Below are 16,933 nucleotides of genomic sequence, written 5' to 3'. Positions count from 1 at the left end.
CTCTCGAACAATAACCATACTTATCAAAATAACAGTTTTACATGAAGCATTAGACGCAATCCTACCCATTAGAAATTATCATCTAGATACATCGTTAAATAATAGATACTGTGCATACACAAGCACATCGGTGCAGTCGCTAGACCGTTCACGTTCTAGTCTCTGACGTCGCCTTTTCATCCGCCCGCAAATTGTCCCCGCCTTCCGGTGCATCGGTGATTCGCTGCTCGCATTCGGCTGTGGCAACAGCAACAGCAGCCCTGATAATAATCCCTCTCCCTCCATCACACACATACACCATGTACAGGTGGATGGACGCGGCGGGACTTCGAATCGCGATACGCCGGCTCCATAGCAACAAGTCGAAGAAAACCACTGGCATAGAGATTTTCAATTGATTTGTCATAGATTTAATTACAGGTACGATAATACTAGGCAGCCAGTGCCCGATTGGCTACGGAATTTCATTTTCTGTCACAAAACGCGTTAGTGCTGTTCTTCCAATAGGGCGAGACCAGTTCCCCGTTCGGAGTAGAGATAGCGCCTATGGCTAGCGACGGTGGCCATCTTGTCTTCTCTCGAGACAGGAAACAGCCTGCACGGCAGAGCCAGGCACAGCGTTTGTAACTGATTGGGTACAGATGGTGCTGCTACCACTGGCACGACGATAAGTGAGCGAGTGAGCCAAGCAGGCAGTTGACGATATCAAGACAAGCGCCGCGGCAATTCGACCGACAATAGTGCGTCTGCAATGATCACGACAGTGGACACTATTGACGGCTACGTCTAATTGGCGGAGCAGCAGCAGCAACACAGTAACTCATGTCGGATAAGTAGATACGACGCCGTTAATTATGCAACAGCAACGGTGGCAGTAGTCACAGCGAAAATAAACAACACCCAAACACAGGCGAGTGCGAAGGGGGCAAGAAACACAGTGAATTTCGTCGATCTAGTGGAGCCTCCTTTCCCTCCCCCTACATCTAATCGTCTTCACTCACTGGAACTTCGGGCCGCACAAACGTTTCTCGAAGATGTACGTCACAGAAGCAGCGCCGTTGCCTCCGGTATAATTGGGGACTTTTTAGGCGGCTGGAGCAAAGCATCAATTCCGTCCTGTTCTGGAGGAAAAAAACAGCAACTGCTGTAGTGCGAGGCGTGTATACCAGTGACTACGTGACCACCGTCACAGCCATCGGTCGTCGTCGTTTGTGCGTGTTGTTCTAGCGACTGGCTAGCTGGCTGTTCTAGCCTCGTTGACAACGTAGCAGCGTGAGCCGAAAGAAGGCAAACATTAGTTGATGTGACGGATTTGGCTTGAGTTTGTAACTACACTGGAAATCTACTGCTAAGGCAATGCGAGCTTGTCTAATGATGCTGTTCCGGGGACCGCCCTACAAAATATATACACGTCGCACAGCGCATCCTGCATGAGCCAGCCACAAGTAAGCACGATCACGTCAGAATCGAACAGGACGTCAGGAAACTGTCGATTGCATTGACAGACAGCAACAGTTTTACAACTGTTGCTACATTGAGCTACAATGAGCAGCGCCTAGTTCGTGTGAATGGTGTCTGTGGAGTGAATCTGCTTGGGGAAGTTGATATGTCCGTGACAATACATTGGATATTCATTGGTGATATTAGTAACAGCAGCAACAGTGGGCAAGCTTGCCACGGAGTTCCGTCGGGTTGTCCTCGATGTTCTATACCCAAGCTGTTTTTGTTGTGAGAGGGGGAAAATTGCGAGTGTCGCTCTAACAAGTGTACATTGTAGATCAGAGCGAGCCAACGACACAACGTGAATCTCATTCACGGGAGCAACAGTACCCGAGACAACTCCACTTCCCGGTTTCACCTCGAAACGAACGACAATCTTTAGCAAGAGCCAAGCAGTGGATACTGCATGTGGCGTGGATCTGTTTGTTTAAGTGCCATTTCGCAACATTTTCGCTGTAGTTTACTACTGTTGGATGCTAATACGTAAATGTGCGTTGACAGTAACGGTTAATCGCGGCGAAGTGCGTGTTACCTTCCTGTGCTATATGATTCTGTTGTTACTACAACGCAAAGTATATCAGACGAAACTGTACACTACAAACTAAGAGACTAGCTTAGTCAGCTGCCGGAAACAGAGCTGAATGCTGGTGCGCTAAAAATAACGACCAAACAAAAGCGCGGTGAGACGAACGCGTCAACGACGATCATCGGACCCGAGAAACGGATAGACAGACGAAGAACACAAAGAAACAACATAACGATCATGCAACGGCCGCGGCGCTCGCCGAAGGTAGTGGAAAGATAGTCGGTGCTCGGTGAACGCGGACGAGCGCAACAGAGTCAATCCAGGCATTTAGTGACCAGAGTTGGGCGCTGCCCATCAGCTGGGCTGTTGTCGGCCGCAAGCGACGACGGTCCTTGGCTGTGGGCTGTGCTCTGACGGTCGGTATTTTGATCGGGTACTTCGGCCGCTGGTCGGTTTATCCATCTTTTGTGCATTTAGTGGTGCTACCAATAGTCGCCAACAGCAGCAGTAACATCCCAGCCGACACCAACGCTGCAACGACTGCAGCTGTACTCACTGACTCAAGAACAGTGATTCGACTAGTATAGCACCCGTCCCATCGGCCTATGTGTATGTGGCAGCGGTGTGCTACGTCAAGCAAGTAAGTCATCCTGTCGGCCCGTCTGTCCGGGCTATAGCTGTTAACTGCTCACGGCAGTAATATACAATATATAGACAGCCCGTGCTATACGAGTGGCGGCGCTGTTGCCTATTGTGCAGAGCAAAGGTTTTTTTAAGCGAGTGGGAAAGAAACGACCGCATTCAACCGGTCCGCTACCGTACACCGGCCATCATCGACATCAGTAGAATACATATCGAGTCTGACACTTTAGTTCTGCAAACTAAGCAACTGAACTGAATCCGTAGCGCACGTTGGACCGCACTCGGTCGTGTCTGAAGCATTTGGACAGCTGCTGGACGGTGTCCGACAACGACGACCCAAGGACAACGATGTCCACCTCCACGGCTTCGGCTAGTCGCCTGCGGTGAGATAAACACTGAGACCAAGCAGTGAGCGCAAAACAACAAAAATACAAAAGTAGTGCGACAGTACAGGCCTAGAAGTAAGGTACGGTAAGCCTGTTTTGCGGTGGCAGTAGACTTGTATGTATGTGTGTACCGCTGTGTGAAGAATCGTTGTGTCGTTTGACTGCACCAGAGTGGAGCCCAACACGGTGATCGAGAGCGGTCCCGCGCCCCGCTTTGGGCCATCCAGAGATCGACGACAGCTTGAGCTGCTGCCGACGTCGCATAACGGTCGAAGCCGCCATGGCCGCGACAATCGGTGGATTCGATCGTATGGAGGTGCAGTGCGCTTTGTTAGCGCGCAGTCGCAATCTCACGCTGACGTTGGCACCAGGCTATCAGGGCATCCCTGAGAACTTGCTTATGAACGTCGTCGCCTGGATGTGTCTGATCGTTGTGTACTCGGTGGTGAATCGGACAGCGAAGAACTACGCCCGCATGGCGCTTGTACATCGGTCCGAAAGGTGGTCGGACGTATTTTACGGCCAGCAATACCAGCAGCAACAGAACGGATCTGTGCCGAATGGCAATAGCGCGAACAGTTCTGCTCGCCATCATACCAACAATAGTCGACGTACTGGCACAGCGTTGACGGCGGACAGCAACACAAACAACGACGACGATGGCAGTCTTGAGTCGTTGGAGAACGCTAACCGTGCCACATCGTTCTTTTCGTGGATTCACGCTATCTGGAAGATTGAAGATCGCCATGTACTCAAGAAGAACGGACCTGACGCCGTACAATATCTAACATTTCAGCGACACATCATCGTGTTCGTGTTCATTGTTTGTATCTGCGTTATCACGATAATTTTGCCTCTAAACGCGCTCGGTGTTGAATCTAAACTGAACAACAAGTTTGCCCAGACGACGATAGCAAACATTTCTAAGGATTCGAAAAGCCTCTGGGTTCACATCGCTTTATCCTTCGTCTTTCTTCCGCTCGGCGTCGTGTTTATGCGGCGGTTTTCGACGCGACTGCACATACATGCTGAGGAACCTCGAATCGGTCGGACCCTCATGATTGCTGGAGTGCCGCGACGGCATTGTAAGGCCGAGCTATTCCGGCAGCATTTTGCTGAAGCGTACCCACAGTGTATTATACAAGACATCCAGTTCGCGTACGACATACGCAAACTCATGGATCTAGTGGCGCAACGCGAGACTGCCACCCAAGCGAGACTGTGGTGCGAAAATCGAATTGCTGCGACCCACGAACGGCCAATGATGCGACCGTATACTTGTGGTCGGTGTTGCTGTCTCGGTGATTATCTCGGATGTGAACAAGTAGACGCTCTGGACTATTATCGGGCTGAGGAACAGTCGCTGCTGAAACGGGTCGACGAGGAACGCCGCCGAGCTCTGAAGAATCCAGTGGGATTCGCGTTTATTACGTTTGACTCCGAGGAGATGGCCATGCTCGTTTGCAAGGACCATAAGTCACAGTGGCAGTGCTACGTGCCGGGTCAAAGCCAGTCCACCCTTTCACGTGAACTGAAACCCTACCTGTGGAAGGTGATGTTTGCCCCACCGCCAAATGACCTTTTTTGGGAGAATCTGTCTGTAGGAAAATGGGCGTGGTATGTCCGTTCTGTATTCATTAACTTCCTTCTGTTTATTGTTCTCTTCTTTCTGACAACGCCATTCATCATCCTGTCGTCGCTTTCGCCAATTCTCAACATCCAAATGGGTATCCATCCTTTCTTCGAGAAATTTTTGCCGACTGTAATGCTTTGGTGCGTGGCTGCTCTCATGCCGGCAATGGTGACGCTATCCGATCTGTTTATAGCGCACTGGACCAGATCGTCACGAAACCATTCGGTGATGAAGAAGATTTTTATCTTTCTCTTATTCATGGTCCTAATCCTGCCGTCACTAGGACTATCAAGCGCGGAAAGTTTCGTCGGCCGTCTCATGCAATATCGGAACGCGACCGAGGTCTGGAAGTGTCTCTATCTCCCTGACAGTGGGGCCTTCTTCGTGAACTATGTGATCACCTCGTCGTTTGTCGGAACAACAATGGAGCTAATTCGATTTCCACAACTCTGCCTGTATCTAATCTACACGTGCCTATCCCGGTCCAAAGCTGAGCAGTACGCCGTTCAACGAAACTCATTATTCGAGTTCTACTTCGGTGTCCATTACGCTTGGTACTTACTCATGTTTGCTATCATTATGGTTTACTCGATTCCGTGCCCGCTCGTCACTCCGTTCGGGGTTCTGTATCTCTGTTTCAAGCATTACGTGGACAAATACAATATCTATTTTGTCTATAACCCATCGAAGACGAACAAATACATCCATGCAACAGCGATTGACTTTGTCATCATCTCGCTGATTCTCCTTCAATTCGCACTATTTATGTACCTTTACTTCAAATCGGACGCGTCCATGTATACCGTGGTCATGTGTGTCATATTCATGATGTCCTTTTGCCTTTTCCTTGGCCAGGCCATGATTAAGTGCTTTCGAGATTTTGGACCTATTAAATACGTTCGCCAACTGCAAAAAACGCTGGAGCGGCGACGATCACGTGAAACGGGCTTGCGCGTCCGGGACAATCCGTATATACCGGATGCGTTGAAAAGCCGCCCCATTCCTAATTTAAATATGTCGCAGTCTGCCGGGAACCTGCCGCTTTACGGCTCCGGTGCGAAAAGTGATAGCGGTATACATCTCGGCAAACACGGTAATAATGCGACTGATGCGTCCGCAATTGCCGCGAGCGGCATGCCCGGGGGAGTTCTACCGGCTGGTCCGGGATCATCGGGTATATCAGGATCCACACAAGAACTGGCCATCGCGCCTCGAAGCCATTCGATGAACGATCTCCTATCGGCGGGCTCCGAAAGGGTCGAATTTTCGTTGGCCTGCGAGGACGTGGGGGTTACGACCGAGGAAGAGTGCGGCTCTACGGAGGCCGAAGCCGAAGAGGAGAAATTGCGTAGGGTAGTGCTGACAGCCAATGGTCATGTCAACAACTACCAGCGCTTCTGACAGTTGAGGAAGTTCTCGACGGGATAGAGCTGCGCAGTGGGGTCGAACTCGCTGCCGGACCCCGTCGAGCTTTAGCTTCTCGTGTCATGTCATCGCTACCACCGCCGCCACTGCTACGATTGCAACCGAAGAGTGAGTCGCTCCATATGCAAACGAGGAAAACATCCCAGATCGTAGACATTGCCATTTACCACACACCCATAAACAATAAGCCAACGAATGCTGCAGCGGCAAATTGCAAACTCAACTCACTGATCATTGTAAGCTTCTAGCTAATATATCTGTTACCGCCATAATTACGATATATGAGGAGCTACAATGTCAGTGCTCTGCCTGCAGCTAAGGTAAACTTGAGGCAAACAAAGCCGTTAAAACTAACATAACGGCCACCATATCGTCATAGTTATCACTCCGCATTGGCACCGGTCGTTATTCATAGGCGGAATTGCAGGCGTTTGCCATAATGGCACCTGTCAATACAGCATCTGCAGGTGGAATGCGTGTTTGATCCTCTCTGACCGATGGCTTACCGTGCGGACTAATGCTTGCAACCACCGACACTCTCCTCTGAATCAAGAGCACTAAGGGGAAATTAACTAAAGTTTAGGCGATGACAACCGAAAGTACAGAGAACTCGACGCTACACTGTTTATTAGTATATGCGAAATCTGATAATTATTAGTATCTGCAAATCGCAGAGGTCTTGGAGCTCGCCAGGGCGCATGTAACGGCTGAGATGCTTCGACGCTTCTGACTGTCATCGACTGGTGACTAAGTCCGACATTCGGAAACCATGCGATCCCGAACCCTGCATACCCTCGTGGCGCACATCTAACAACGTTTGCATGACGAGGAACTGGTTGGCGGGTAGTTCATTGACACCCACTTACGTTTTCACAAGTGATCGCTGGCCAACGTAGTTTCTCTTGGCCTAGCATCTGGTGACAATGACGCCCGAAACAACAAATTGCTACAGCAGGAGCAGCCTGACGACTATTTGATCTGTACGTATCCACATGTGGTTGCCAAATAAGGGAAGCGTGCAAAAAAATTCGAACCTGACCTCTAACGATGACAGACAACCTCGCTCATATACAGACAGGGAAGCAAACGCAAAATAAGCTAACGAACCAGCAAGCTATTAATAGTTGCGGCTATAAATGAAACGAGTTGACTGCCTTCGCAAGCCTTTCAAGATTCATACATCTACATAGCACACATATAGCTCTATTTATAAGACATTGTCAACGTAACTGTAAAGCAGTTAATGACCATGGCTAATTCGAATGGTTCTTGTCGTAGCTAAAAAACGCACAGCGAATGCTCTCCGCTATAGGTTTGGAGCCGGCTGAAGAAGGAACGAATGACAGAATGGCGGTACCCATACTGTAATAATGATAATTATTATACTAACCGATAATAGCAGGAGAAAAGAAAATGTAAAAGAAGCACATGAGAAACATATATGTATATATATATATATATATATATATATACATATATATATATATATATATGGTGTAATGTATCGTAGAGGTAAGACAAATACAGGTGCGATTGCTACTACAGAACGAGGAAATGCAAAATCAGCCTATGTAGCGGCGGTTACATCATGGAAAAGCAGTGCTAAAGAGAAGCAAGCCACATCAATACAACAACTCAGAAAAACGCAAACCAGTAAAAAAACAGATGGCGGGGATTGCAAAATTGATTCGACGGGCAGACCGGGAGAGATGTATGTAAAGACGTACCTAATCGAATGGTGAAAATGCAGTGGACGACAAATTCCGTAAGCGGATTATCTGCGATTGCCGTTCAAGGTTATGGTGTAATGGGGATGACAACCTCTATATCGTAGCAGTAGAAAGTACGGAATAGGGAGAGAAAAAGCGAACGGGAGAAAGGAAATTATCAAAATACTGAGAAGGTGCGAAAAATAATACAATATTGCTGAAGAAATACCACAGGATGTGATCGTTAATGAAACGCTATAGTAGGCTATTAACTGCTAATACTGTTATTGATTTCATTCCATTTAATCACACTCGACTTGTACTTGTGTCGTTATACCAGATAGTATCGTTACGGACTATCATTAAGCTGCTCCGGATATAAACATCCTAGACATCGTGAGTGGACCTTTAATTTTTGGTGATGAGTGTGACATGGACCTTCTGCGATGCGATTTGTGAATACATGAGCAGTGGGTGAATATGGCTGTTAAAAAAAACAGTGTGAGGTGACAATGAGGACTTGAGTTACACCACACGACGCTGAAGAATCCGCTACGTCATGTAGATAATCCGTGATGTATTTGGTAACGCCAGAAGTTTGGCATGTGTTTAGATGTTAGCATACGGAAGAGTGTACGTGTGAGTGTGGTACATCTGTCAGTGAGTTTGTAGGGCTATGTTTAGTTACCATTTGCTGGGCTCTGAGGTGAAGGATAAACCGCATCTCTAGATTTGGCAAATAAGCGTTTATGTTTATTAGGTCAGCATGGCCTCAAAAAAATCTGATGCAAGTATCTCGCTAAATTTAGGTTAGAAGCTTGATGGGAAAGACAGTTCGTTTTTTGTAGCATGCGTGAAATCGTTTTCTTGCTTTGTATGTACAATACAACGATATTGACGGCGGTTGAGTAAAGCTACAGTGATGCTTAGACGGTGTTTTTAAAAACGTGGTTAATATTGCCATGCAGACGATTCATTCTCAATGAAACTTCAGCGCCGTTGGTTCTTATCTAGGATTTCGGGTGTGACAAATTTTTCACATCAGTTCTTTTTAAGGTGGAAATCATTAGCTTTTAGTCCCAGTAAAAGCCCTGTCTGCTGTCCCGGGTGCTTCTAAAAAAAAACACCCAATACAACGCGAGATGTTCACAATTGGGCTCGATCGGCTGAATCATTTTTCCTATTAAATATTTCAGTTTTTCTCACGAATTGTAATTGAAAACCTTGAGATTCTCGGCAGCAAAACGGTACGTTTTCAACAAGTATATCTTCATTTTACATCCAGAATACGTCAAGTAGCACAACACAGTCACTGTTCGCTATACCAACTATGCCTCCTGCGAGCGATATTTTCGGGAGAGGTCTTATATGTAAGGATTCCCTTATGCTTTTTGAAATGGGGTAAGTTTAATTTACTGTGGTAGACGTAATGTTTTGTCGAGTTGAAACTAAAGTGTGTTATCGAATAGTGATCTGTATTGCCATCGACGCGTTGTTCGGGGTCTCTCTTTTGTAACTTTATTTATTCTTCAATCATTCGCTTTTTACTACCTTCACCTCGTTCTGTCAAAGCTTCTTGTATTAAGCAACGTACATCACACTAGACACTGGAGGTCACTAAGGTGGTCTATATATCTATAGAATTGATTATGAAATGATTGTATATGCTAACTATATATTTGTGTATACGTATATAGAGAAGAAAGGTTGGATGCTGATGATTCAGCTATTGCTACAAATTGATGGATAAAAGAGAAATGTCGTGATTGTGTCTCACGACAACAAACGACCTCAAATTCAGACATGAAAGGCCTTCAAGTGGGTCAGATAAATGGTTTTTTGCAGCGGTTTTTTATCGTTTGTACTGTTGACCATTTTTGAGCTAGGGAAACTAATATTGCTGATACGCTGATGTAGAAATAGAGTAGAAAACGAAATTTCATAATAATTCTAGACCAAGGCAGCCACGTAAAATAAAAATGGGCTTGGGAGAATCAGCTAACATGTTAAACTGATTATGAATACCGTCCGGTTGATGGATGGGTCTGAAAAGACGTTGTTTTGCTATTTCGAAGAACGGGAGAGCAGAATTGTACGCTGAGTTCTTTTACCTGAGAGAGCGTCAACCTGAAAAGTTGCGCTATTGAGAGTCCTTTTGAGCGTTTCATGTATTTTATTGATTGTCTCTTTTTTTAAGGCATAGTCAATTTATCCTTGAATTGATGTAAGGGATAATTCTATCTGAGAAGAAGTTAATGGGCATAATGTTATGTCCATAATCCTGAAATGATTATTTTCATAGCTTATTTTACATAGAAAGTATTGAATGCGTGCAAGTTATGATAAATTTAATCGTTCGCTATATATGTGTATACATGTCTAATATATACTATTCTTAATTCGGACGAGTTTAGACGTTGGAGTAGTTGATGAGAGATAGTTTATCTGTGATTTGGATGGATTCTCCCTTCGTGTAAATTTCTCCATAAAAAGGATTTTTACTGTGGGATCGTTATTCGAAAATGGTGACCTTCGGGCATCGCCCGTCTTTTTTAATACGTGAACGCTTTACTGAGCGCGCGTCACTCGGCCCGACCTATTTATTCCGTGATTTGTTCCGTGCCATGCAATCGCCCTCTTCCCTATTGTCGCCTTAGTTTCCCAATCTATAGATGTTAACTTATCTCTGTCTGGAAGATTGTTTTGGGCATACGCAGCTTAACGGTTACGTAAGAGTTAAACGTACGGCAATCCTGCAGGTGTAAGATCTGGTTCGGAAGCAGCAAGATCTACTTGAACCTTTCTGGAAGATAATGTATTGGACAACTGAATTTGTAAGCGTCACGCGTCTGGCAGAGTGACGCAGAATTACCATTGCATTGTATTAACGTTTATAAACGATTAAAAGTAGAGGGAGGAAAAACTCAAGATTTGGCTGAAATATTTTTCTGACTACTATTTTTCTAAAATATTACAACTTGTGACATTTTACAAACCCTTCGCTTGCTATTAAGTAACTATACGGCTCTCAAGACTAATCGATGACAATAAGGTTTATGTATCAGTGTATTGATAATTAGGCCATTGCCAGCTGGTTCTACTACTCTTGTGTAGAGAATTATTGCTTGGTTCTGGTAGCATTTTATCTCGACTCGTATTTTTGTGCTACTATTGAAAATGGCCCGCGAATGTAAAGCATAGCATAACGAATAATGAAATGGTCTAGTAGCAAAGTTAAAGCAAGAACAACCTGCAGGTACCGATTGCGCGGTGAGGTGTTCCAGACTCCGATCTATGTCGCTTTCGAATTTGCTTCCTCTCTGACTGATTACCTAGGCTTTAGATGTTGATCTGACGTACTTTCTTTATCTTTCGATTATACGCACTGAGGCTTCTTTTCCCAAACCAAAAAAGGTGATCCATATGATTCTTTCTCAAAACCCCAATAATAATGTCAAAGGAAATCGCACCGACTCTCCCCTCTTGTTTAACTAAGAGATAACTACTAAGCAGATATCAACTTTGAGGACATATAAACACAAACAAAACATATGCAATGTTATTGTTAAGGAAGACGTAGGTTTATGTCATAATTTGTATTAGTAGAAACAACAGTAAAGAAAGTGATAGTAATTATTACTATATAAAACAAACGTGTAGTAGGAAACGTTGAATATTTTGTTATTATTACGAAGAAAATTGTCGAACTGGAGCCTTCAACAAATATGATCAACTCTGTTAATAATGCAAATTTTGCTGAAGATAAACTGAGCAGCTGCGAGAAGTTCCTGGTAGTACGAACACCAATTTAGCAAAGGCAAAAGGTAAAAACGTAAAGCCGAGGCAGGACATATATGCATACACAAAAGCGAATGATAGACTCTGTCTTGATACGTAGAGACATGTAATAGAAAGTTTCGATTGCCCTGAGCATGAACATAGGGAAACTATGTGTATGTCCAATAGCGAACGGGAGATGACGTTGCGTTTATATGTAGATGAGCGCACTGAATGCTATACCCGAACGGCGGTACGTGTCGGTGTTGCTGTCAAAACGTAATTGGCTTCGTATTTCCTTCCTCTGCATATTTTTGATCCTCCTGATTCTTCTCCTGACACATAATACAATACAGTGTTAATTATTAGAAAATATAGACAATAGCACACGAATCGACCCTGTGGCATGAGTGTGTGTACTGAATATCTAGTGAAACCATATAGCGCTAGGTGGGCGCGAACACCTATAGCAAAGTGATTAGCGGTCAGTAAAACAAAGAGATTATGGACAATTATGGCAAAGTCAACAATAACTCTGATTTGATAATGCAGATAATAAGAACCCCTATGGTGGCTATAGAAGGGTCTGGCCATCATCGTCCTAGGAAATTGAAAGCATTGACAATAATGACTTGAGCAGGTCTGTGACAAGGACAGAGGTGAAAAGCGAAACTCACGTTGCTTAGCCAAATGTTGCTCCCCTTCAGAGGGTCGTCCATATATATATATATATATATAACACTGTTTTCATAGCATTCGATTGTACATTGTACATTTACGAAACATCATATGCTAGATAAATATACATATATAAAACCGCAATGCATAGAATATATAGCCAACATTTATTTAAAAACTACAAGAGAGATTGTACTGTCACACTATCACAATTGACTGATTGTGGAGAATGAAGAAGCTGAGGCGCTTGATGCGTCGAGGTCTGTAGAAGCTAGATAATAATAATAACAGTAACAAGAAACGACAAAATAGGAGAGAGTGGAACTGTTTTTTTAGCATCCATCTGTTCTTGCTACTGCGGTGATAACCTGACTGGATTCTGTCAGTAATCTCAATTGGAATCTACGGTATTTGATGTGGTCGAAAATAATGACGATAAAAATGAAAACAATATCAGACAAGTCAGAGACATTTATCCGTGCACACGCACCGAACCCCTCCCAGAAACGTCGATTAGACTTAGTTACCTATTGGACTGAATAAGTTGACATACCCTGGGAGATACAGTGAAGGAACCAAACGCTTCAGCGTATCTATAAGATAGAATAATTTGGCTTGAAGCAACTTCGAAATTCGTCCATGAACCGATATTGTATGCGTTGATGTGCGCTTGTTCAAATCAACGGGTGTCTCTGTATTTATGTCCACTGGGCCAATAGAAGTTTAATATGAAGCTCAGCGGAGGCAGGTCTTGATGAAGTGCGCGCACTGGTCACCCCTTCTCTCGCCGAATTCAATCGAAAGACGTTTTTTCTAGCCGTCATTATTGACTAAGAGTTGTTTTAGGTTTAGCCCGATTTCTTTTGTCTTGCGACGAGGATTATATGAGTATAGTCATGTACGATTACTATTATTCTTCATGGAGTAAAGGAAAGGAGAGGAGAGGAGAGGAGAGCGCCCGCGAGACAATGCCGTGTGTCCCTGTGATTGATTTCAGCGGAAGGTGACGAGTGGATTGTACATGATGAACGTATGACACATGAGGGAGAATGATCTGTTGGATGCAATGTGTGAATGCAGTGAGGCATCGAGACGATGCAAGTGACAATGGCCGGCTGGTTTTTTTGTTTTTTGCTGTCTGTGACGACGGCGAAGTGACGAAGGACATATAACGTGTATCTAAGAAATTCACAAATTGGCAGGGCTGATAAACTAATAGCAAAGGCTAATAACAAAAACTGTATCGGGAAGGATTACGACAAGTGCTCATTTAAAGTTCTATATGATCACAAACAACCCTTAAATGAGGACACGAAAGATCATTAAAGAGATATATCAATTCATTTCGATTGTGGAACGCCAACCGAAAGGGTTTACTCACTGATTGGAATGATAAAAGCGCCTTTGTGATTTGTTTAGTTTTTTGCGCCGACGGGAGGCGGACGGTATTCGTAGGTCTGTTACCACCAAACCATAGGAAGAAGGAAAGAAATAAAAGGGAAGAATGTGATTTGTGAGAGCGCTAAGAATCAAATGTATGATGACTAAATGATAAATAATAACTACTAGGAGCAAAAGCCTGTGCGAATGGGACAATATGAGAAAATTAAATAAATAAAAAATGAGAAAAAATAAAAAAAAACATGGAAAGTAAACGGAGTTGTTGTCATTTTCGCTGCTTTAAAGCATTTTTTTTAGCGTTTTGATTTACATCATTAGGTCGAAAAGCAGGAAGGTGCATTCTCTTTAGTTTAATAGCATCAAAAGGTTAGGGTTACTCAGCACACTCGATAATTGGCAATATGCGGAGAATTCAATTCTGCTATTGCTGGCTTAAATTCGGTCACCCGAGCATAAAGTAAGCTGGTATCGATTGCATATTGGATCTGCGTAGAGTCATGTCGGCGTTTGCTAATCCAATTTCTAGTTTTATTGAACGGCGAAGACGAAAGTAGATGAATGTAGCTGTCTAAAAGACGAATACTTTTCTCATAATAATTTTTAGATTTAGTAAGTTTGACGGACGCGTCCATTAAATGTCAGGCATAATCTTTCAAAACTAACTTCAAGAACTAGCGTAAAAATAAATAACTTGAGATTAGCTATTAGAGAACAACCAAGTACTAGACGCTTTTCTGCTTAGCGATACTTTGAAGCAGGTTTTGATTCCTTTCAAAGAATAGCGGAGTAGAAATATTGGTATGATATTCGGTAGAAAACACTAAAGCATAATTTGCAAACAGAAGTTGAAACGATAACTAGTATTCTCTAGTTAAGACTAGCTCCTGTCTTTTGGTAGAGGTAATCCTTCAAAGAATCAACTACGTCATCGATCCCAAACCTGTAGCGTGACCGGAAGAAATTATACAAGTAAGTTGTTTGAAAACAAATATAGGGTGCAGCTTATTGATACTCAACTGGGAGCCATGCGGGAACGATGCAAAATGCATAGGAGGCACACGCGTTTACGCGTGTGCCTTCGGCCAATTCTCGTACAGTAAGTAATCCTGAAACATTTGATTGATTCATAGTTACCGAAAGTATGCAAACTGCGTAAAAGTCCTGTTTAGTCTGGGCTCCTTTAGTCCAGACTAAACAGGACCTTTTTTTTTAATTTGGAAAAGAGCTCCAATATCGACTAAAATTATATATGTTTGCCGATTTTATTTATATTTATGCCGAATTTTATTTGTTCGCCCTTGCTGCTAGTAGTATCGTCTTAAGAGCATCTGCCCAAATTAGTCCTATAGATTTATAAGACTCCCATAATTCATATGACACAAACTTGTTTTTTAAATGCTTCTGTAGACTCTCTTTGGTGTTGTTGGCCTGTATTTAGAAAGATTTTACTAAGCTCTTCGACTTCACCTACCAATTTTAATGGAATTCGATATATGTTACGCAATTGTTACTACTTACACGATACCGAGCAACAGCTCGAAAGTAAGTAAACTTTTACTTACTGGACTTTCAGGCCCTGTAAAATCGATACTTCTTTACCGTGGCATTGATAGCGTCGATATTAAAGATACATGTTACAAATAAATGATCATCGAAGCTAGCTAGCTAATTTCACCACTTGATAGAAATTCCTCTGTCATAATAGGAAAATTTGCTGCTATAATACACACATACATAGATATGAAAATTCTCATATGGCTATAAATACCAACCATCATGGAGTGGTCATACAGGTTTTTATCATAGGCGTTGAGTGAAAGCAAAAGCGTTTAGTTATTTTTCAAGTCTATCAAAACGCTGCTGAGGCTGTGGAACTTTTACTTAACGTTTAGAGGGTTAGGAGCGCGATTCCCCCATTATAGAAACGGATTTCACCGAGCCTGAGACAATCCTAAATAAAGCAAGCAGCGTGAGAAACAAATATCGGTAGCTAAAACCCTCAAGCGTTTCTAAACGTCTGACGTCTCCACAGTGTTCACTTATCGTCCCTCAACGCAGTCCCGATACAGCACCGAAAAACTCGGTAAGAATACCTCCCTCGAGGTTAGGAAAATGGAAGAATGCCTCAGCAACAAACAGGGAAGAGTATCCATTCATTAATCTCTACCTACCACTACACTGAACCACCTCTGTGATTTGAAACCTAGCCTTCGCGTTGTTGTTCTGTACGCTCCGCTCGGTTTATGGTAGTTAGCCATAAATCTATTAAACGATCCGAGGACTAACGTTCATATGAATAATAATTGTTCCTTAATAGTACTATTATATTGTTACAAGTGAATAGTTCTTATAAAACTGTGCCAATTGGGTCCATGCAAACTGTTCGAGATTGTCCACGGGTTACAAGCGACGTAGACATCAAGGAGACGCCCTGCCGAATTCGAGAGTGAAAGCAGTTTATACATTCGTACTTTTTGTAGGCTCTGAAAAAATAGTTCATATGTTAGATTAAAGGATCTGTCTGTAACACTCAGAGTGAAGATGTTTCGCTAAATTGCGTGTGGAGGTTGTCCCACTTCGTCAGCCGAATTTCAAATGGTAGCATTTCTGTGACCTCTTCCGCCTCGTTCGAGTGGCCAAAGTCGGCACGGTCATGCTGACAAGTGGTACCGAATTTTCAGACTGGCTTATCTATACTTAGATATTAATTCCTTAAAACGAGCTCGGCAGATGCCACAGGTTAACTCTTTCAGCTTGTATCATAGATAACTTTTTTCATTATGGCTCCATTTTTTGGCCAGCTGACGAGCAACGAGTATGTATACATTCAGGTGCAGTAGTTGTGAAATATTTACCCCTTTGCCTATAGTTGTGCGCTATGAGTCAGTAGAAAGTCATTTAACCAGCATGGTAAGAGTCTCAATCTGATCGATACGTACGCTTAAATAGCCGTTCGGTGTCATAGCTAGCAGTGACCATTGCATTCGGTGGCCATGTATGTGGTCGCGTATATGTACGTGTCAGTTGACGGTCATGTTCGGCCATTGCCTATACCAAGCATATTATACTCGTCCTCTGGATCGAGAAGCTCAGCGAATGTGTTATAAAGGATATTATCTAAGCTCGGTGATACAAGCTGCCTTCAGCATGCTAAATAAATTGGACATTGGCCTTATTTACCGAAGCTTTCCAATGTAGGCGAAAGCCTGTTTTGTCTGTTTCAAATTTTCTTATTTATACATATATATATATATAT

At 43.6% G+C, this 16,933-nt stretch overlaps 1 protein-coding gene across 1 annotated transcript; it reads left to right on the top strand.

Annotated features, from left to right (window-relative positions):
• Positions 1-282: 282 nt before the first annotated feature.
• On the top strand, positions 283-13,931 carry Tmem63 (transmembrane protein 63). The gene has a single exon (XM_022834794.2). The coding sequence runs from the start codon at positions 3,335-3,337 to the stop codon at positions 6,086-6,088; it is 2,754 nt and encodes a 917-aa protein (XP_022690529.1). The 5' UTR covers positions 283-3,334; the 3' UTR covers positions 6,089-13,931.
• The last annotated feature ends 3,002 nt before the right edge of the window (positions 13,932-16,933 follow it).

This window comes from Varroa jacobsoni, unplaced genomic scaffold (genome assembly GCF_002532875.2).
Source record: "Varroa jacobsoni isolate VJ856 unplaced genomic scaffold, vjacob_1.0 scaffold_549, whole genome shotgun sequence".
Taxonomy (NCBI): Eukaryota; Metazoa; Arthropoda; class Arachnida; order Mesostigmata; family Varroidae; genus Varroa; species Varroa jacobsoni.
This window is presented reverse-complemented; position numbering and strand designations above follow the sequence as displayed.

What these genes read in the sequence shown, in the direction of transcription:
- Tmem63 (XM_022834794.2), top strand. Translation starts at nt 3,335, where the DNA reads ATGGCCGCGACAATCGGTGGATTCGATCGTATGGAGGTGCAGTGCGCT.